Raw genomic sequence first — 23,307 nt, forward strand, 5'->3', positions numbered from 1 at the left:
CAAAAAGTTGGAAAGTTTGAGGAGCAAGTTTAGTTGCATCAAGCAGAGTAGAATGCATCTCATGCATTACCAATACACGTGAGGGAGTGCCAGAGGCAGTCTGTAAGTATTGCCACACATTCCTGCATCAACATAGCATTTCCACAATGCTTGTCAGAATAGCACAGAACAAGCAATAAAACAATCCCCAGTCCTCCCTCACAACCATGCTCACACAGACCTTTACCCTCAGGATCGGCCTCCAGAGGACTTGGAGATACCAATCTTCCACTTACCCAGCAGACTCAGCTCTGGCCAGCAGGCCTCGACTTCCCCAGAATTCCAGTTCAACTCTTGGGTCTTGATCCTTGGCATCAATCCCAGGATACCCTGATCATTGAACACCAGGCCTCAGGCTCTGAACTTGCCAATTCAGGAACCTAGTGGTGTCATCAGAGCATGTTCATCTCAACCACATGGAACCCCAACTCTGGAACCGGCCAACAACTTGCCAGCCCTGGGCGGCGGGGGGAGGCTCATCCACTATTCCCCAGACCTACACCCAACCATGGACGTCCCACCTCCTCGTTGCTGGCCTTCAAATGCACGGGTGGAGACTTAGGCTCCTGCCTGAGCTCGAATTCCCCCACATTCTGTCCCTAAAACCTAACTAAACCCCCTAACTCCCCTCTGTCCTCAAAACCTTAAAAATAAATTCAGGGCCAATAAGGATCTGTCTTTTGAACATTTAATATTTCATTCCCCAGGGATGCGGCCTGCCCTGAAGTATTTCATCTCCTCCCCCCACAACATCTTCTGGTTTATTTCTAGTTTCCAGTGTTTGCAGGTTTTGTTTGGATTTTTATTAACTACAGAACCTGCAGTGAGTCATTTTTAAACTGCATTACAAACAAATGAAAACACTCACAGAAGAGGAAAAGCTGTATTATTTTTAGTGTACGATCAGCTGCCGTGAAGCTGTAATCTCTTTGGTCCCTGGCCTTTAATCCATTTATCATCAGAGAGCCGTTAGATGGAATAAATCCTAAACGCGACCTGAACTGCACACTGGGCTCTGCCCACTTCAGGTAATCTGGGATGTGATGCAAAATGGTGAGAGGGCTTCTATGCCTGGCGATGAACATCCAAATAATTTCTTCCTTGCTGGGATCAGCTTTGACTTTAAGATCCAGTAACACTGATGAACCAATCATCCCATTCATCCGCTCCCATTCAGCTGGTGAGGGCAAGAGAGAGAGAGAAAAAAATCACTGAAACTGTGTTAACAGGGAAGTGAAGCAGACGAGAAAACTACAGGCTACTGGTGCACCTGACATCACTAAACAGGTAGAACTTGTGACCTATATCATCCCTGCTGATTAACAAAATCCCAAATCCACGCATCCTACGCTAGCTGACATTTACCCAAAGAATATTGTAGAGTGTAGAAAATTCTTACACATAAAACCCGTTTCCTCATTCCCAGCTGCTCATTGACACTGTGCGAAGTTTAACACGAGCCAAGTGTCCAGCAATCCAAAGTTAGTTTATTGACGTGTGTTGGTTGAAGTACAACTGCTTACTTTCTGCCTGTTACACCACTGATGTTTAGGGCAGCAATGAAGGTCCTCCATCTCCAGCAGTGTCCAGGGATTCCTTCAACTTGTCATTCGCTCAGCCTTCACTGTCAGCCATGGGAGTTCCGGGTGGAGACCCAGGAACACCATTGCACACAGATGGAGGATTCTTCATTGCTGTTTCTGTAACAACTTTGTTTTACCAGTCAGTCACTCGCCCTGAGCACAACCTCCGAACCTGGAGGACCAGTAAGACCACGCTTAGCCTGGCCTCTATCCTTTGACCTGTTTGACATTGGTGACCCTACCAAGAGTCAAAGCACAAGACCCCGACTCCAGCCAACGTAGCTTTCTGGGTCACTGAGGCACGCAAGCATCCAAACCACATCTAAGATTGTGGTCCTGCTGGAGGTCGAGAAAATTCTTATAAATTTAGTACATGTCAGAGGTATTATTATTAAGAGTATTAAGTTCCTGGAGTGCATTGCTGAGGGCAGTGTAGAGACTGATACACTAGGGACATTATCCATGTGCCTATCTGCGTTATGGGTGATGTAGATTGCTCATGAAGTAGGTTAGAAGGTCAGTACAACATTGTATGCTGTAGTCTCTCTCCTATGTTCTTAAATTTAGATAATCTCCCACAAAAGCTAATAGACAGTTCAACATTTTAGAACCAAGCTCCTAAACTGTGGAATTCAGTACCTAAAACAATTAAGGGATGCAGCCTCAGCTAACACTTTTAAACACCAGATCAAAACCGATTTATTAACATCTGTCCTTTATTTTCCTGTTTTAGTTTTTACTGTATTTTCATATTTGTACTTTATCCCACTGTAAAGCACTTTGAACTGCATCATTTGTATGAAAAGTGCTCAATAAATAAAGTTACATTGTGACTACCAGGAATACACAAAATGTTGGAGTATCCCGGGAGATCAGTCAACACTGCAGGTTAAATAATTGGCGGAAATGTACATAATTCACAACCACAGACATTGAGTTGAGGTTTTACTTTAAGAGGCTGGTCTGACTGGACGACGTAATTATGTAAACAACAGGAATTCTGCAGATGCTGGAAATTCAAGCAACACACATCAAAGTTGCTGGTGAACGTAGCAGGCCAGGCAGCATCTCTAGGAAGAGGTACAGTCGACGTTTCAGGCTGAGACCCTTCGTCAGGACTAACTGAAGGAAGAGCTAGTAAGAGATTTGAAAGTGGGAGGGGGAGGGGGAGATCCAAAATGATAGGAGAAGACAGGAGGGGGAGAGATGGAGCCAAGAGCTGGACAGGTGATTGGCAAAGAGGATATGAGAGGATCATGGGACAGGAGGCCCAGGGAGAAAGACAAGTGGGGGGGGGGGGGAACCCAGAGAATGGGCAAGGGGTATAGCCAGAGGGAAAGAGGGAGAAAAAGGAGAGCGAGAGAAAGAATGTGTGTATAAAAATAAGTAACAGATGGGGTACGAGGGGGAGGTGGGGCCTTAGCGGAAGTTAGAAAAGTCGATGTTCATGCCATCAGGTTGGAGGCTACCCAGACGGAATACAAGGTGTTGTTCCTCCAACTTGAGTGTGGCTTCATCTTTACAGTAGAGGAGGCCGTGGATAGACATGTCAGAATGGGAATGGGATGTGGAATTAAAATGTGTGGCCACTGGGAGATCCTGCTTTCTCTGGCAGACAGAGCGTAGGTGTTCAGCAAAGCGGTCTCCCAGTCTGCATCAGGTCTCGCCAATATATAGAAGGCCACATCGGGAGCACCGGACGCAGAATATCACCCCAGCCGACTCACAGGTGAAGTGTCGCCTCACCTGGAAGGACTGTTTGGGGCCCTGAATGGTGGTAAGGGAGGAAGTGTAAGGGCATGTGTAGCACTTGTTCTGCTTACAAGGATGAGTGTCAGGAGGGAGATCAGTGGGGAGGGATGTCGCGTAGGGAGCGATCCCTGCGGAAAGCACCTGCGATCCCCACCTCCAACGGGATCCCACCACTAAGCACATCTTTCCCTCCCCCCTCTCTCTGCTTTCCGCATTTTCTGACCTCAATCTGATAGAAAATTTGTGGGCAGAATTGAAAAAGCGTGTACAAGCAAGGAGGCCTATAAACCTGACTCCGTTACACCAGTTCTGTCTGGAGGAATGGAACAAAACTCCAGCAACTTACTGTGAGAAGCTTGTGGAAGGCTACCCAAAATGTTTGACCCAAGATAAACAATTTAAAGGCAATACTACAAAATACTAACAAAGTGTATGTAAACTTCTAACCCACTGGGAAAGTGATGAAAGAAATAAACTGAAAAAAATCATTCTCTCTACTATTATTGACATTTCACATTCTTAAAGTAAAGTAGTGATCCTAACTGACCTAAGACGAGGAATGTTTTCTAGGATTAAGTGTCAGGAATTGTGAAAAACTGAGCTTAAATGTATTTGGCTAAGGTGTATGTAAACTTCTGACTTCAATTGTATACCCAACACTGTGAGATGGGGAGAGTTGAGGGTCAATGTGAAAGGTAATCCAGAAAACACTGGAGATAAAGGGTTGAAGAGGGATTGATAAAGATTGAATGAAGCATTCATCAGGAAAGGAACGCTGAAAATGGCAAAGGTCCTTCATGAATATTGAATGGGTAGGTGTGGGTGGTATTTGCAAAAATTGGATGGACATACAGAGGCCATGAAATAAAATCCGCAGGCAAGATTAACAAAATTCTCAAGACATTTTATAAGGATATTGAGAGCAAGAGGGCAACCAGACAAAGAGCAGAGCCTGTTAGGGACCAAGGGGCCAATTTATGTTTAAGCAAGAGGACGTGGCAAAGTCTTGAATAAATACTACACATTTATATTCATGAAGGAGATATTTTATTTGCAGGTTTCAAAGAAGGGCATGGGGATACTTTACGGTATGTTAACATTTAAAATGATGAATGTATCAGATGGTTTAATGGACCTAAAGGTGGATAAAATCCCAAGGCCTAACAAGATCTAGGGAGGAAACTGCTGTGTCTGTGACAGAAATCTCTAAATGTCCACTGGCCACAGGTGAGAAGGTGCCAGTACACTGGAGAACAGTGAATGTTGCAGATGTGTTCAGGAGAGAATCCTCAGGCTTGTGCGTATGGATGTTACTGGGAAAAACAATTTGAGAGACAGGGTTAATCTCTACTTGGAAGGCAGAGGGTTCATTGGATATTGTCAGCACAGCTTTGCTGGTGGGAGATCCTATCCGGCTTGTATTTGTACTTTATCCCACTGTAAAGCACTTTGAAGTGCATTATTTGTATGAAAAGTGGTCGATAAATAAAGTTACATTGTGACTACTAGGAATACACAACATGCTGGAGTATCCCGGGAGATCAGTCAACACTGCAGGTTAAGTAATTGGTGGAAATGTACATAATTCACAACCACAGATGTTGAGTTGGGGTTTTACTTTAAGAGGCTGGTCTGACGCGATGACGTAATTATGTAAAGGGTTGTTAAAGCACTCTCTGGAGTTTAATAAAAGGTATAGATTTTTCTTTAAAAAAAAGAATAAAACACCGCACTTTGTTTCATTTGCGAAACCTGCAGCACCTATGGAGAGTGGAGAGGAAGAAAGATGATTTGCACACAACTCCCATCAAGGCATGTTTACCTCTGCAGCTGCTCATCTCTATCAAAGATAGTTCACATTTTGATTCTACACTTTAAAATTTGGTTTAAAGGTGAGTTCCTTCAGCGTTTCAGTGTCTGATGTCTCACTTAGCCAATGTTGCCTCACTTTGCCCTGCCTCCAGCCTAGAACACAGGATGAAAGCTGAGATCTCTATGGATGGGGAATAAACAGTAACGTTCCAGGCCGAGACCATCCCATTTAGCTCCCTGACTTCTCAATTAACTAATTCAGGCAATGCAATACTCCGCTCTGCAATGTGCCTTGAAATTTCACTCCGTAGCCGCCAAACTGCAGTCATAGCATTCTTTCAAAGTTGCTGGTGAACGCAACAGGACAGGCAGCATTTCTAGGAAGAGGTACAGTCGACATTTCGGGCCGAGACCCTTCGTCAGGACTAACTGAAGGAAGAGCTAGTAAGAGATTTGAAAGTGGGAGGGGGAGGGGGAGATCCAAAATGATAGGAGAAGACAGGAGGGGGAGGGATGGAGCCAAGAGCTGGACAGGTGATTGGCAAAGAGGATATGAGAGGATCATGGGACAGGAGGTCCGGGGAGAAGGAAAAGGGGGAGGGGGGTAAAACCCAGAGAATGGGCAAGGGGTATAGTCAGAGGGACAGAGGGAGAAAAAGGAGAGAGAGAGAAAGAATGTGTATATAAATAAATAACGGATGGGGTACGAGGGGGAGGTGGGGCATTAGCGGAAGTTAGAGAAGTCGATGTTCATGCCATCAGGTTGGAGGCTACCCAGATGGAATATAAGGTGTTGTTCCTCCAACCTGAGTGTGGCTTCATCTTGACAGTAGAGGAGACCGTGGATAGACATATCAGAATGGGAATAGGATGTGGAATTAAAATGTGTGGCCACTGGGAGATCCTGCTTTCTCTGGCGGACAGAGCGTAGGTGTTCAGCAAAACAATATCCCAGTCGGCATCGGGTCTCGCCAATATATAGAAGGCCACATCGGGAGCACCGGACGCAGTATATCACCCCAGTCAACTCACAGGTGAAGTGTCGCCTCACCTGGAAGGACTGTCTGGGGCCCTGAATGGTGGTAAGGGAGGAAGTTTAAGGGCATGTGTAGCACTTGTTCCGCTTTCAAGGATAAGTGCATAAGTGCTAGGAGGGAGATCGGTGGGGAGGGATGGGGGGGAACAAATGGACAAGGGAGTCACGTAGGGAGCGATCCCTGTGGAAAGCGGGGGGCGGTGGTGGAGGGAAAGATGTGCTTGGTGGTGGGATCCCATTGGATGTGGCGGAAGTTACGGAGAATAATATGTTGGACCCGGAGGCTGGTGGGGTGGTAGGTGAGGACCAGGGGAACCCTATTCCTAGTGGGGTGGCAGGAGGATGGAGTGAGAGCAGATATGCATGAAATGGGGGAGATGCATTTGAGAGCAGAGTTGATGGTGGAGGAAGGGAAGCCCCTTTCTTTAAAAAAGGACATCTCCCTCATCCTGGAATGAAAAGCCTCATCCTGAGAGCAGATGTGGCGGTGACGGAGGAATTGTGAGAAGGGGATGGCATTTTTGCAACCTCTTCTCACCCTGTCTCCAGATGTGGCCTTCTATATATTGGCGAGACCCGACGCAGACTAAGAGATCGTTTTGCTGAACACCTATGCTCTGTCCGCCAGAGAAAGCAGGATCTCCCAGTGGCCACATATTTTAATTCCACATCCCATTCCGATATGTCTATCCACAGCCTCCTCTACTGTAAAGATGAAGCCACACTCAAGTTGGAGGAACAACACCTTATATTCTGTCTGGGTAGCCTCCAACCTGATGGCATGAACATTGATTTCTCTAACTTCCGCTAATGCCCCACCTCCCCCTCGTAGCCCATCCATTATTTATTTATATACACACATTCTTTCTCTCACTCTCCTTTTTCTCCCTCTGTCCCTCTGACTATACCCCTTGCCCATCCTCTGGGTTTCCCCCCTCCCCCTTTTCCTTCTCCCTGGGCCTCCTGTCCCATGATCCTCTCGTATCCCCTTTGCCAATCACCTATCCAGCTCTTGGCTCCATCCCTCCCCCTCCTGTCTTCTCCTATCATTGTGGATCTCCCCTTCCCCCTCCCACTTTCAAATCTCTTACTAGCTCTTCCTTCAGTTAGTCCTGACGAAGGGTCTCGGCCAGAAACGTCGACTGTACCTCTTCCTAGAGATGCTGCCTGGCCTGCTGCGTTCACCAGCAACTTTGATGTGTGTGCTTGAATTTCCAGCATCTGCAGAATTCCTCGTGTTTGCATAGCATTCTTTGTAACCTCGCCTGCACTCCCCACAGCCTTTTAATTCGCTGAAAGGTGGATTTTGGTCTGACCGAAACTCGGTGGTCTCCCAGCGCGACGAGACGTCCGAAAGGGACTGGTTCATTCAGGCTGTGGAAGGTCACTCCGGAACTTGGTGCAGCCAGTGCAAAAGGCAGAGTTTTGAGTGAGGCAAACGCAGGGACTACTTAAAGGGAATATCACCTAAACTAGTCATGTGAGTCAATTACGCAAGTCTCGTTTTCTTTAGCCTCACTAAATGTTCACACTATGTAACGTAACGTACTGACCACGAACCAAAACGTTATTTTTGCAAAGTTTCTATCTTAGCATATGGAAATAACTGGGAAACCATGTAGCTCGGGTGGGTGGGCTGAGTTGCTTTCAGATCTTGGCAATTCATTCAATTCAAGGGGTTGCCAAGATCAGAGAACGAGTCAACCCAACCTATATTCGTGATTTTAAGTGTATAAAGTCACGGCCTCTTTACACCGGGTACAGCGGAAAACAACAAAATCGCACTTGGTCTAATTGTGCGGAGCAGTTTAGTGTTTTAGTATAATACCCAAAACTCGTTCATTCACACAAAATGCTGGAGGAACTCAGCAGGCCAGGCAGCATCTATGAAAAGAGTGCAGTCGATGTTTCGGGTCGAGACCTCTTCGGCAGGACAGTTTTGACACCGGGTATATTGCATCTTTCACTATAAGATGAAAGATCTTTCACCACCATTGAGGTCTCGGCAACAAACGTCAGAGTCAGGATCGAGAGGTGATTCAACCGGCTACAGCGGGTCGCAGGGAACCCACACCCTCTCCGACCTAATGCTCCCCACCCCAACCACCCCGCGCCCCCTTCCGGCTTTCCTACCTCCAGAAGGGAACGCAATACACACACACACAGCGGCAGTAAAACAGCGAGCCACGACTTCGAAGAGGGTTTGCAGCTGCGGGACATGCTGTTCATGTGAGAGCGAAATCTAGTCTGAAGCCGCCCGGTCCCGGGCACCGTTAGAGTGAAGAAGTCGAACTTTTTAAAATTAACAAATGGACTTTGTTAATAAATGAACCATATGTGGCGAATAAAAACTTGCATCTTCCGAAGAACCCGTGCGTAATGAATTTTAAATTCGCGTTTTAACTGGCAGTGGAAAAATGGGGAACTCCTACTGCTTGTCGAGGGTGAGAGCACTGTAGCAAATAAGGAAACTTCCCACTTGTTTGTGGTGGACTGTTATGATGCATATGATGCAAGCACGACCAGTCAAGTTTGTTTTCTGCCTATAAATACGTGACTATTTCTGCGAATGAGGTTTACTTGGAAATCTAAAAACGTCCGAGTTAAAAGATGAAACTGATTTGGTAACTGTATTTAACTATCATGTGATGGAAAAGTATAGTGATTATACTCAGATTTATACGGTTGGTGCTAAGGAACCTGAAACAGGAGTGACAGGGTTTGAGGTGGCTATACCAGCAAGAGTCATAGTCATACTTTACTGATCCCGGGGGAAATTGGTTTTCGTTACAGTTGCACCACTGTACGTCTGTAACACTCAGTTATATTGGCTCGTATATGTCCATAAGACAAAGGAGCAGAAGTAGGCCATTCGGCCCATCGAGTCTGCTCCGCCATTTTATCATGAGCTGATCCATTTTATCCTATTTAGTCCCACTGCCCTGCCTTCTCACCATAACCTTTGATGCCCTGGCTACTCAGATACCTATCAATCTCTGCCATAAAGACACCCAATGACTTGGCCTCCACTGCTGCCCGTGGGAATGTCTAGGGGAAGTCCCACCCAGCACCTGCCTCAACGCTTCCCACGGAGTCGGTTGCTGCAGCACTGCCGCCGGAATCAATCCCAAACATCAATCATCAGCCAGCACACCCAGTACGTTTTACCAAGTACACTTTATAGATATTGCCAAGTCTATGAAATTAATATAAATTCAATACAGGAAAGGAAGTAATGGAAAAAAAAAGAGGTGCCAAACTTATCAAAGTCCAAGTTCTTCGTGCGCAACCGTTGGAGCTCAATCAATTCCTGACGACCACCCGGATCCTGTTGACTCATGGCTCGGGACCAGCCGAAGTGATCAACTGGAGCCTTTCCACACGTCCGCCGTCCTCCCCGTCTCTCCTCCGACTCTCCGTCAAAACTCCGTCCACAGTCATATGAGACGGCATTATCATCCGAAAAATGATACATGAACACCCATTGGCTAATAGCACCCTGCTATCTGTATTAACCCAAGCAAATGTCTAGCTAGAGACTTTCTCAGCATTTAACATGACAAAGAAGCATTCCCAAGTATAACATAACAAAGAAGCCATTTTAAATTTAACATATGAAAAATGAAAGACCCCGTACACGTCAGTAGAAATTTCTGACTGCCTTTGGTGACCTACCAAATCTCCTCGAACTCCTAATGAACTATAGCTGCTGTCAATATGCTGCATCAATATGTTGGGCCCAGGATAGAATCTCAGAGATGTTGAACCCAGATCTTGAAACTGCTCCCTCTTTCCACTTCTGATCCCTCAATGAGGACTGGTATGTGTTCCCTTGAACTCCCCTTCCTGAAGTCCACAATCAGTTCCTTGAACTTAGTGACATTGAGAGCAAGGTTGTTACTGCAACACCACTCAACCAGCTGATTTATCACCATCTGAATTTCTGTCAATAGTTGATTCATCAGCTATAGCTGAGTCTCAGTTTATAGTGTTTGAGCTGTGCTAGGCACATACAGTGGGTGCAGAGAGAGTAGATCAGTAGGCTAAGTACACATCTGTGAGATGTACCAGTGAGAAGGTGACGTTATTTCCACTCCACACTGACTGACTCAATCATTTCTTCACTAAAAACAGGATAAATAATCCAGTTCCAAAATCTGCAGACAAATCATCGCAAGTTCTATAATGTCAACAACATCCACATCAGAAACTGGAAAAGGAAATGTGATTGTGTACGATCGTGAAATAAACATAGCATTCCAACAAGACAGAGGGTGACCACAGTTTAAAATTTTTGTGTGCTAGCAGCAAAAGATGTGTGCGTGCACAAACCTTAGAGGGAACATTGGTTGTGGGAACTTTTCAGTGATGGGGGAAGTGAAATCGAGTGAAGTTATCCCCTTTTGTTCAAGTGCCTGATAGCTGAGGGTGAATACTATTCCTGAACCAGATGGTGTGGGTGTTGAGGCTGCTGTACCTCTTCCTGATGGAAGCAGTGAAAAGAGAGCAGTGGGAGACCCTGACGGAAGCTGCTTTCCTGCGACAACATTTCATGTAGATGTGCTCAATGGTTGGAGGGACCTGTGATGGACCGGGCCGTATCCACTACTTTTTGTGGGATTTTCCGTTCAAGGGCATGGGTGTTTCCATACCAGGCCATGATGCAACCAGTCATTATACTGGTATGTAGATAGTCGTACTGGAGAAGGGGTAGTACTGGATCTGATCATAGGGAATGAAGCTGGGCATATGGCTGCAGCATACATGGGTGGGCAATCTCAACAGTGATCATAACTCTGCAACTTTCATGGCAGTTTAGGGAAGGAAAGTGCGTGGTCTTAAAGATGATGCGAAGGCTGATGGAGTTGTGGATAGTGTAGAAGGTTGTTGTAGGCTACAACAGGATGTAGATAGGATGCAAGCACTTGGGAAGGTCGAACTTAAAGGCAGAGTACAAGTTCAATGGCAGAATTTTTAGTAGTGTGGAGGAACAGAAAGATTTTGGGGTTCCTCGATTGATGAGGTGTTTAAGATGGTATATGGGCTGTTGACCTTCATTAGTCGGGGGGTTGTGTTCAAGAGCTCAATGAAACTAGTGAGACCACATTTGGAGTAGTTTTCAGTTCTGGCCGCATTATCTGAAAGATATGGATGTGTTGGAGAGTGGAGAGGAAATTTAACAGGAGGCTGTCTGGATGAGAAAGCATGTCTTATGAGGATAGGCTGAGCGACCTAGGGTATTTCTCTTTGGAGAAAAAGAGGATAAGAGGTGACTTGATTGAGATAATTGTATCAGATAATATGGAGCATCAATAGAGTGAACATCCAGCACCTTTCTCCAGGTGGCAATGTCCAATACAAGAGGGCATACTCTTAATGTGATTGGAGGAGAATATAGCGGGGTGTCAGAAGTAGATGTTTTTTTACAGAGAGTAATGGTAAATGTCTGGAGTGCTCTGCTGGTGGTGATTGTGGCTGGTACGTTAGTGACATTTACAGACTCTCGAAATGGGCTCCTGGATAAGTAAAGATGGGGGTTGGTTATCGGCAATGCAGGATGGAGGGTTTAGGCTGATCATTGAGTAGGTTTGTACGGGTCCGCACAACATCGTGATCTGTATAGTGTTCTCTGTTCTACAAAGTAAATGACCTAATGTGAGGTAAGGCCCCCTTCAGTACGAATTGATGGGGTCTGGCAAAAGTAGACCGGGAGCAGCTGCTTGTGGATAAACCTACACTCAGTAGCCATTTCATTAAGCACACGTTTCTTGTTCGGGGTAGGTCTTTCCCTGCTGTAGCCCATTCACTTCATGGTTCACGTACGTGTTGTACACTCAGACATGCTCGTCTGCACACGTGTGGTTATTAGAGTTACTGTCAGAGTGAACCAGTCTGACCATTCTCCTCTGACCTCACTCATTAACAAGGCGTTAATGCCCACAGAACTGCTGCTCACCGGATGTGTTTATTTTTGTTTTTCATACTATTCTCTGTAAAATTTAGGGATTGTTGTGCAGGAAAATCCTCAGCAGTTTTTGAGATAGTCAAGCTACCCTGACTAGCACCAATCTCAGGGTCCACAGACTCCTTGCTTAATGGTATGGGTCCACAGCAGAAGAAAAGATTGAGAAGCCCTGCTCTGGACCATGTCTGCATGCTTTTATGAATTGGGTTGCTGCCACATGATCAGATTAATGAGCAGGTGTACCTAATAAAGTGGCCACTGAGTGTATACCCAACACTCTGTGAGCTGGGGAGTGTTGAATGTCAATGTGAAAGGTAAGTACAGTACAGAAAACACTGGAGATAAAGGGTTAAAGAAGGTTTGTTAAAGATTGATTGAAGCATTCAGTAGGAAAGGAATCCTGAAAATGGCAAAGGTCCTTCAGGAATATCGAATGTGTAGGTGTGGGTGGTATTTGCAAAAATTGGATGGACATACAGAGGCCATGAAATAAAATCTGCAGACAAGATTAACAAAATTCTCAAGTCATTTTATAAGGGTATTGAGAGCAAGAGGGCAACCAGACAAAGAGCAGAGCCTGTTAGGGACCAAGGGGCCAATTGATGTTTAAGCAAGAGGACGTGGCAAAGTCTTGAATGAATACTACACATTTATATTCGTGAAGGAGATATTTTATTTGCAGGTTTCAAAGAAGGGGACGGGGATATTTTACAGTATGTTAATATTAAAAATGATGAATGTATTAGATGGTTTAATACAAGATATAGGGAGGAAACTGCTGTGTCTGTGACAGAAATCTCTAAACATCCACTGGCCACAGGTGAGAAGGTGCCAGTAGACTGGAGGACAGTGAATGTCGCAGATGTGTTCAGGAGAGAATCCTCAGGCTTGTGTGTATGGATATTACTGGGAAAAACAATTTTAGAGACAGGATTAATCTCCACTTGGAAGGCAGAGGGTTCATTGGATATTGTCAGCATAGTTTTGCTGGTGGAAGATCCTATCTGGCTTTTATAAAGTAACAAGATATGTTCATGATAGTGTGGCTGATGTAGTCAATGTGATCTTCAATAAGGCATTTGACAAGGACCCATGTAGAAAGTTGGATCGACAGGCGGTGAAGAAGATATGTGGGACACTGGCCTTCATTAGCCAGGGTATAGAATATAGACTGTGGAGGTCAGGGTACACCTTTATAAAACTTTGATTCAGCCACAGTGGAGTTCTGTGTACAGTTCTGTTTGCCACACAAGAGAAAGGCTGTGATACTTTGGGGACAATGTAGAGGAGACTTACCGGGATGCTGCCTTCAATACAACACCTCAGGTTTTAGCTTTGCATTGGTCAGATCCAAGCATACTTGGGTATAAATGCCATGAACATTGGCTGCTTGAGGTAGCAGCACAGTACATTACAAACATAAATTCATGTAAAATTAACATAATATATTCATACTTTACACTTGTACAAAAATCAACAATGACACTAGTGTGAGAGTGAAAGAGAGATAGAAAAATTATTGTCTGAGGTAGTAACACACAAAATGCCGGTAGAACGCAGCAGGCCAGGCAGCATCTATAGGAAGACGCACGGTCGACGTTTCGTACCGAGACCCTTCGTCGGGACTAACTGAAAGAAATGATAGTAAGAGATTTGAAAGTAGGAGGGGGAAATCTGAAATGATAGCAGAAGGCAGGAGGGGGAGAGGTGAAGCTAAGAGCTGGAAAGGTGATTGGCAAAAAGGGTACACAGCTGCAGAAGGGAAAGGATCATGGGCCGGGAGGCCAAGGGAGAAAGAAAGGGGGAGGGGACCATCAGAGGAAGATGGAGACCATGCAAGGAGTTATTGTGAGAAGAACAGAGAGAGAGAAGAAAAAGGAGGGGGGGGAATAAATTAATTAAGGGATGGGGTGTGAAGGGGAGGAGGGGCATTAATGTAAGTTAGAGAAGTCAATGTTCATGCCATCAGGTTGGAGGCTACCCAGATGGAATATAAGGTGCTGTTCCTCCAACCTGAGTGTGGCTTCATCTTGACAGTAGAGGCCATGGATAGACATATCAGAATGGGAATGGGATGTGGAATTAAAATGTGTGGCCACTGGGAGATCCTGCTTTCTCTGGCAGACAGAGCATAGGTGTTCAGCAAAACGGTCTCCCAGTCTGCGTTGGGTCTCGTCAATATACAAAAGGCTGCACCAGGAGCACCTGACGCAGTATATCATCCCAGCCGACTCACAGGTGAAGTGTCACCTCACCTGGAAGGACTGTTTGGGGCCCTGAATGGTGGTGAGGGAGGAAGTGTAAGGGCAGGTGTAGCACTTGTTCCGCTTACAAGGATAAGTGCCAGGAGGGAGATTGGAGATCGGTGGGAAGGGATGGGGGGGATGAATGGACCAGGGAGTCGCATAGGGAGCGATCCCTGTGGAAAGCGGGGGGGGGGGGGGAGGAAAAGACGTGCTTAGTGGTGGGATCCCATTGGAGGTGGCGGAAGTTACGGAGAATTATATGTTGGACCCAGAGGCTAGTGGGGTGGTAGGTGAGGACAAAGGGAACCCCATTCCTAGTGGAGTGGAAGGAGGATGGGGTGAGAGCAGATGTGCGTGAAACAGGAGAGATGCATTTGGGAGCAGAGTTGATAGTGGAGGAAGGGAAGCCCCTTTGTTTAAAAAAGTAAGACATCTCCTTCATCCTGGAATGAAAAGCCTCATCCTGAGTGCAGAGGCGGTGGAGACGGAGGAATTGCGAGAAGGGGATGGCATTTTTGCAAGAGACAGGGTGGGAAGAGGAATAGTCCAGGTAGCTGTGAGAGTCAGTAGGCTTATAGTAGACATCAGTAGATAAGCTGTCTCCAGAAATGGAGACAGGAAGATCAAGAAAGGGGAAGGAGGTGTCGGAAATGGACCAGGTAAATTTGAGGGCACGGTGAAAGTTGGAGGCAAAGTTAATGAGGTCAACAAGCTCAGCATGTGTGCAAGAGGCAGCACCAATGCAGTCATCAATGTAGCGAGGGAAAAGAGGGGGACAGATCCCAGAATAGGTTTGGAACATGGATTGTTCCACAAAGCCAACAAAAAGGCAGGCATAGCTGGGACCCATACGGGTGCCCATAGCTACACCTTTGGTTTGGAGGAAGTGGGAGGAACCAAAGGAGAAATTATTAAGAGTAAGGACTAATTCCGCTGGACGGTAGTGTCTGAGGTAGTGTTAGGTTTTTCAGAGTTCAGGAACCTGAGGGAAGTGGGGCAGAAACTGTTGTTAAAGTGAGGTGTGGGTCTTCAAAACTGTGGGCACGGGGCGAGCAACCTTATCCTGTAAAAACCCACTGCTACAGAAACACCGAAGTCCTCATCCCTGGGAGAGGAAGGATACACCAAGAAGGTAGACCACACCTGGGGACAACTTGACAGAGTGGCCCAGGACAGAGGACTCTGTCGAGCTGCTGTCGGCAGCCTCTGGCCCCGTAGAGATGATGTGCTTAAGTAAGTCAAAAGATGGTGCCAACGAACAACACGGCCAACCATGACATCCTGCAGACGGTCCACAAAGCTACTTCTTCTAAGTTAACTTTTTTTTTCACATTTGGTTCTACTACTGTTGGAGCCTGTGATCTATATTTTGGTGTTGTGTTGTTGGGCCTGTTGAGTGATCTTGCTTTTTACTGTCTCAGAGAGAGTTTGGTGAGGTTTCAAGTGTCACATACAGCCTCAAGACCAAGAAGCCTGGAGACGGGATTAATGAAGGGTCTTGGCCCAAATCATCAACTGTACTCTCTTCCATAGATGTTGCTTGGCCTGCTGAGTTCCTCCAGCATTTTGTGTGTGTTGCCCCAATTTAATCCTAGCCTAATTGCCAAGATCATCAAACAACTCAACCCAACTATTTATCACCTGAGCTACATATTTTCCGAGTTATTTCCATATACAAAGGTAGAAACAGCTCAGAAAGAACATTTGGGTTCATGGTTGATACATTACATAGTGTGAACTTCAGAGAGGCCAAAGAAACAGGCCGTTGACTCACGTGACTGGGTTAGGTGATTCTCCCTTAAAATAGTCCCTTCGTTCGCCTCGCTCAAAACTCTGCCTTTTGCATGGGCTGCACCGAGTTCCGGAGCGTCCCTCGCAGCATTCCCTTTTGGACACCTCGCCCTGCTGGGAGACCATTGAGTTTTGGGCAGACCAAAGGACATCTTTCATCAAATTAAAATTCTGTGGAACAGTGGGGAGTGGAGGCAGGGTCCCAAAGCTGGCTGATGGATGAGATACCGGATCATGCCACCGAGCCCTCTGGGTTCTCCCTGTTCCGTGCGGACAGGTCTAAAAATATTTTGGGAAGAGTAAAGCAGATGGTGTACACTTCATGGTTAATAATGCCTGGGGCGACCCCCAGAATGTGCATGCACTCAAATCCTTTTGTTCCCTGGATCCGGAATACATGATGCTGCTGTGTAGACCTTTCTGGCTGCCCAGAGAGTTCATGGCTGTTATTATCATAGCTGTGAATATTCTGCCATAGGCGGATGCTGTCCTGGCTCTCAGGGAACTGTACGATACCATCAGCACCCTGGAGACTGCACTTCATCGTCACTGGTGACTGAAGTCTCTCCAAAGTTTTGTCAGCACATCCAAGTGAGCACACTGGGAGATAGCATACTTGATCATTGCTACTCTCCCGTCCGCAATGCTTACAAAGCGTTCTTTCACAGTCTGTTTGGAAAACTGGATCACTCCACCATCTCTTTGCTGCCAAAGTACAAGCAGAAGCTGAAACAAAAGGCAGCCATAGTTAAAACCGCACACTGTTGGTCCGAACAATCGGCCTCCATGCTGCAGGACTGCTTTGATGACGTCAAATGGAGTAGCTTCCATGATGAGGATGTCTCCGAGTTCGCGGAAGGGGTCACGAGTTTCATCCAGAAGTGCATCAAGGATGTTGCTCTCCAGAAACTGGTCAGGGTCTTCCCGAATCAGAAACCCTGGATCAACAGTTCCATGCGAGCAGCACTTGCCACGTGAGACAGAGCTTACTCTGCTGGTAATCAGCAGGAGATCATGAAATACAGCTACAATCTGCGCAAAGTCACCAAGGCAGTGAAATAACAATAGGGACAACATTCGGACTCACTCTCCACCAACAACACATGCAGCTTATGGCAAGGTCTGCACACCATCAGACTTTAAAGCTAAACACAGTGGAGTTTCCAACATTGCTGCCTCTCTCCTAGACGAGCTAACTCCTTTTTACGCTCAGTTCGATGTTGCCACCACTGAGCCCCTGAGGGGACCTACAGCTGATGTGACCGGTAGCTTGGTTATCTCTGAGGCTGAAGTACGCAGATGTTTCCAATGGGTGGACAGTGGCAAGGCTGCAGGACCGTACTGCATCCCAGGGCGGGTACTCAGGACGTGCGCGGCACAACTGGCAGGTGTGTTTACAGACACTTTCAATCTCTCCCTCTGCCAGTGTAGAGTGCCCTCCTGCTTCAAAACATCCACCATTGTCCTTGTACCTAAAAAGATCAAGGTAACATGTCTGAACAACTGACGTCCTGTCGCACTCACCACAGTAATAAGCAAATGCTTTGAGATGCTGGTCAAGGACTACATCTGCAGCTTGCTACCACCCTCACTGGACCCCCTACAATTCATTACCGGCAGCACCAATCGACAGATGACACAATAGGCACAGCTCTACACACCGTCCTTACACATCTGGAGAAAAGGGTTGCTTGTGTGAGAATGCTGTTCTTGGACGACAGTTCAGCATTCAACACCATGATTCTGTCCGGGCTCGAGAAGAAGCTCAGAGACCTCGGCCTTCGCCCTGCCTTGTGCAGCTGGATCCTGGACTTCCTGTCAGATCGCCGGCAGGTGGTAAGAGTGGGCTCCCTCATCTCTGACCCTCGACACAGGAACCCCTCAGGACTGTGTCCTAAGCTGCCCTCTTTACTCTTTGTATACCCGTGACAGTGTCACCACCCACAGTTCCAATCTGCTAATTAAATTTGCTGACAACACTACATTGATTAGCCTAATCTCAAATAATGAAGAGGCAGCCTACAGAGAGGAAGTCATCACCCTGACACAGTGGTGTCAAGAAAACAACCACCCCCTCAATGTCCACAAAAACAAAGGAGCTGGTTGTGGACTACAGGAGGAATGGAGACAGGTTCACCCCTATTGACATCAATGGATCTGGGGTTGTTCCTCTGCATACACATCACCAAGGATCTTGCGTGGTCTGTACATACCAGCTGTGTGGTGAAAAAGGCACAACAGTGCCTCTTTCACCTCAGACAGTTGAAAAAGTTTGGTATGGGTTCCCAAACCTTAAGAACTTTCTGCAGGGGCACAATTGAGAGCATCCTGACTGGCTGCATCACTGCCTGGTGTGGGAACTGTACGTCCCTCAATGGCAGGACTCTGCAGAGAGTGTTGCAGCCTCTGTAGATGTGAACTTCCCACTATTCAGGACATTTACAAAGACAGGTGTGTAACAAGGTCACGAAGGATCACTGGGGACCCAAGTCACACCAACCACAAACAGTTCCAGCTGCTACCATCTGGGAGATGGTACCACAGCATAAAAGCCAGGACCAACAGGCTCCAGGACAGCTTCTTCCACCAGGCCATCAGACTGATTAATTCATGCTGACACAATTGTATTTCTATGTTTTATTGTCCGTCCTGTGGTACATACTATATATAAATTACTATAAACTGCACATGTTAACTGAGACATAACATAAAGATTTTTACTCCTCGTGTACATGAAAGTCGACTCAAGTCAATTTAATTCAAGAGTGTTATGGGTACATTTTACCAGCTACGGAGTGAAATTTTAAGGCACAATGCAGAGCAGAGTATCGCATCACGTGAATTTGTTAATTGAGGTCAGGGAAACAAACAGGATGGTCTCCGCCTGAAGCGTTGACTGTTTATTCCCCATCCAAAGATGTTCCAACTTGCTGTGTTTTTCCCGTGTTCTAGGCTGGAGGCAGAGCAAAGCTCACGTGATGCAGTACTGCTAATTGAGACATCAGACACACAAAATGCTGGAGAAACTCAGCAGGCCAGGCAGAGGGAGATTGTTTAAATTTAAGAGACCTGAGAACTCGAGCAGGATTATAAACCGAAAATGATTCCGTAATGTACATCACAGACCATTAAGAGTTTCAAAAACAAGTACGAAAACTTTAAAATCAATTCTGAAAGCTACAGGAAGCCAATGCAGTCTGGGCAGGGCCAGATTAAGCTCGTGCGGGGCCTGTAGCACATGTTATAAAGGGGCCCTAAATTTTAAAAAATGCACCTAAGTATTAAAACATAAATTATTTACTTGCATAGTAAAGTAATTCAATTTTTTTTCATTCGCTATACAGCCAGATAATACAACAAATGTCTGACACTTCAGTAATAGCACTACTTACATGCAGGTATCAATTTCAAATGTCAAAAGTAACAAAATCACAATTTAAAAGTTTGATTTTCTAGATTTAGCATGAGCAAATTTGTTGATGATACTGGAAATGTCTATTTAAAAACATAGAAAAGCTACAGCACAATACAGGCCCTACGGCCCACAAAGTTGTGCCGAACATGTCTCTGCCCTAGAAATTACTAGGCTTACATATAGCCGTCTATTTTTCTGAGCTCCATGTACCTATCCAAAAGTCTCTTAAAAGACCCTATCGTATCCGCCTTCACCACCGTTGCCGGCAGCCCATTCCATGCATTCACCACTCTCTGAGTAAAAAAACTTAACCCTGACATCTCCTCAGTACCTACTCCCCAGCACCTTAAACCTGTGTCCTCTTGTGGCAACCACATCAGCCCTGGGAAAAAGCCTCTGACTATCCCCACGATCAACGCCTCTCAACATCTTATACACCTCTATCAGGTCACCTCTCATCCTCCGTCGCTCCAAGGAAAAAAGGCTGAGTTCACTCAACCTATTCTCAAAAGGCATGCTCCCCAATCCAGGCAACATCCTTGTAAATCTCCTCTGCACCCTTTCTATGGTTTCCACATCCTTCCTGTAGTGAGGTGACCAGAACTGAGCACAGTACTCCAAGTGGGGTCTGACCAGGGTCCTATATAGCTGCAACATTACCTCTTGGCTCCTAAATTCAATTTCACGATTGATGAAGGCCAATACACCGTACGCCTTCTTAACCACAGAGTCAACCTGCGCAGCTGCTTTGAGTGTCCTATGGACCCCAAGATCCCTCTGATCCTCCACACTGCCAAGAGTCTTACCATTAATACCATATTCTGCCATCATATTTGACCTACCAAAATGAACCACTTCACACTTATCTGGGTTGAACTCTATCTGCCACATCTCAGCCCAGTTTTGCATTCTATCAATGTCCCCCTGTAACCCCTGACAGCCCTCCACACTATCCACAACACCCCCAACCTTAGTGTCATCAGGAAACTTACTAACCCGTCCCTCCACTTCCTCATCCAGGTCGTTTATAAAAATCACAAAGAGTAAGGGTCCCAGAACAGATCCCTGAGACACTCCACTGGTGACTGACCTCCATGCAGAATATGACCCATCCACAACCACTTTTTGCCTTCTTTGGGCAAGCCAACTCTGGATCCACAAAGCAATGTCCCCTTGGATCCCATGCCTCCTTACTTTCTCAATAAGCCTTGCAAGGGGTACCTTATCAAATGCCTTGCTGAAATCCATATACACTACATCTACTGCTCTTCCTTCATCAACATATTTAGTCACATCCTCAAAAAATTCAATCAGGCTCATAAGGCACGACCTCCCCTTGACAAAGTCGTGCAGAGTTTTCCTAATCATATTATACCTCTCCAAATGTTCATAAATCCTGCCTCTCAGGATCTTCTCCATCAACTTACCAACCACTGAGGTAAAACTCTCCAGTCTATAATTTCCTGGCCTATCTCTACTTCCTTTCTTGAATAGAGGAACAACATCTGCAACCCTCCAATCCTTCAGAACCTCTCCTGTCCCCTTTGATGATGCAAAGGTCATCGCCAGAGGCTCAGCAATCTCCCCCCTCGCCTCCCACAGTAGCCTGGGGTACATCTCATCCGGTCCTGGTAACTTATCCAACTTGATGCTTTCCAAAAGCTCTAGCACATCCTTTTTCTTAATATCTACATACTCAAGCTTTTCAATCTGCTGCAAGTCATCACTATTGTCACCAAGAGCCTTTTCCATAGTGAATACTGAAGTAAGGTGTTCATTAAGTACCTCTGCTATTTCCTCCGATTCCATACACACTTCCCCACTGTCACATTTGATAGGTCCTATTTCACGCAGAAGTTCATATTCAATGCTCATTAGTGTGAGATTGTTCAATCTGTTTTGACCCATGGTACTCCTTAGTTCATTTTTAATCCTTTTCAGTTTTGAAAATGAGCATTCTCCACTGCATTTGGTAACCATGAGTGACAAATAGAAGCACAACTTTGACAAACACCTGCAGATGTGCGGTGGAGAGTAGCTGCATCGTGGCCTGGTATGTCAACACCAAAGCCCTGGAAAGTAAAATCATACAAAAAGTAGTGGATATGGCCCAGCGCATCATGGGTAAAACCACTGAGCACATCTCCATGGAGTGTTGTCACAGGAAAACAGCATCCGTTACGAAGGATACCCACACCAAGGACATGCTCTCTTCTCACTTCTGACATCAGGAAGAGGGTGCAGGAGCCTCAGGCCCACACCACAAGGTTCAGAAACAGTCACTACCCCTGAACCATTAGGCTCTTGAAGCTGAGGGCATAACCTCACTGAAATTCAGTAACCCCATCACTGAACTGTTCCCACAACCTCTGGACTCACTTTCAAGGATTCTTCATTTCATGTTCTTGATATTTATTTCTCATTTATTTATTTTTCCTTTATATTCGCAGTTTAATGTCACCAAATTTCCTGGTGGAGAATCTCACCTGGTCCCTCAACACCAGCTCCATAGCAAAGAAAGCCCAGCAGCATCTCTACTTTCTGCTAAGACTGAGGAAAGTCCATCTCCCACCCCGCATCCTCATCATATTCTACAGGGGTTTTATTGAGAGCATCCTGAGCAGCTGCATCACCACCTGGTTTGGAAATTGCACCGTCTCGGATCGAAAGACCCTGCAGTGGATAGTGAGGTCAGCTGAGATTATCGGGGTCTCTCTTCCTGCCCTTACAGACATTTACACCACACGCTGCATCCGCAAAGCAAACAGCATTATGAAGGACCCCACACACCCCTCATACAAACTCTTCTCCCTCCTGCCATCTGGCAAAAAGCACCAAAGCATTCCGGCTCTCACGACCAGACCATGTAACAGTTTCTTCCCCCAAGCCATCAGACTCCTCAATACCCAGAGCCTGGACTGATACCAACCTACTGCCCTCTACTGTGCCTATTGTCTTTATTATTTATTGTAATGCCTGCACTGTTTTGTGCACTTTATGCAGTCCTGGGTAGGTCTGCAGTTTAGTGTAGTTTTTTCCTGCGTTGTTTTTACGTAGTTCAGTGTAGTTTTTGTACGGTTTCATGTAGCACCATAATCCTGAAAAACGTTTGTCTCGTTTTTACTGTGCACTGTACCAGCAGTTATGGTCGAAATGACAACAAAAAGTGACCTCACTTGACTCCCAGCAGCAGGGGTCGAGTCAGGGAGACAGCGCCAGACAACAGGCCCCGATCCACGGCGGGGAAAGACCGGCCGCCCTCCGAGTCGCAGAAACATCTAACTGAATCTCCACCAGTCTCTTCACCTCTGCCTTTGGAAGGATTCAAGACCCCGACTGGTGTTGCAGTCTTTACCCGAACTGCAGCCCCCAATCTCCGGCCTCTCCCCACACCGCTCCGAGAGCACACCGTCCCGCCCACTGACACTCCTCGGCCAATGAGAGTATGCTTCTCCCAGCGGTACTCGCTGATTGGATGTATGTGTCTGAGGACGGGCTGCTACCGGGAGCCGGAGCTGTCAGTCTCAGTTTGTTCTCAGAATCAAAGGCGGTTCCCCAAAACTGGAAAGTTTTATTATCAGAATGAAAGTAGGTTCACAGCTTTTAGGAAATGCATTGTTATGAACTCAATCCACAGTACTTTGTCAAAGAACAGAAGACTGGTGTCA

At 46.1% G+C, this 23,307-nt stretch overlaps 1 protein-coding gene across 1 annotated transcript in view; it reads right to left on the minus strand.

The window, feature by feature from the left end:
- Positions 1-23,307, minus strand: part of LOC134347287 (CD48 antigen-like) — a 49,096-nt gene that overhangs the window by 20,630 nt on the left and 5,159 nt on the right. The window contains exons 2-3 of the mRNA XM_063049687.1: positions 22,995-23,138; positions 908-1,216 (exon numbers count right to left, since the gene is read on the minus strand). Of these exons, the coding sequence (XP_062905757.1) occupies positions 908-1,216; positions 22,995-23,138 (453 nt within the window). The remainder of the gene's footprint in view (positions 1-907; positions 1,217-22,994; positions 23,139-23,307) is intronic.

This window comes from Mobula hypostoma, chromosome 5, assembly GCF_963921235.1.
Source record: "Mobula hypostoma chromosome 5, sMobHyp1.1, whole genome shotgun sequence".
NCBI classification, from domain to species: domain Eukaryota; kingdom Metazoa; phylum Chordata; class Chondrichthyes; order Myliobatiformes; family Myliobatidae; genus Mobula; species Mobula hypostoma.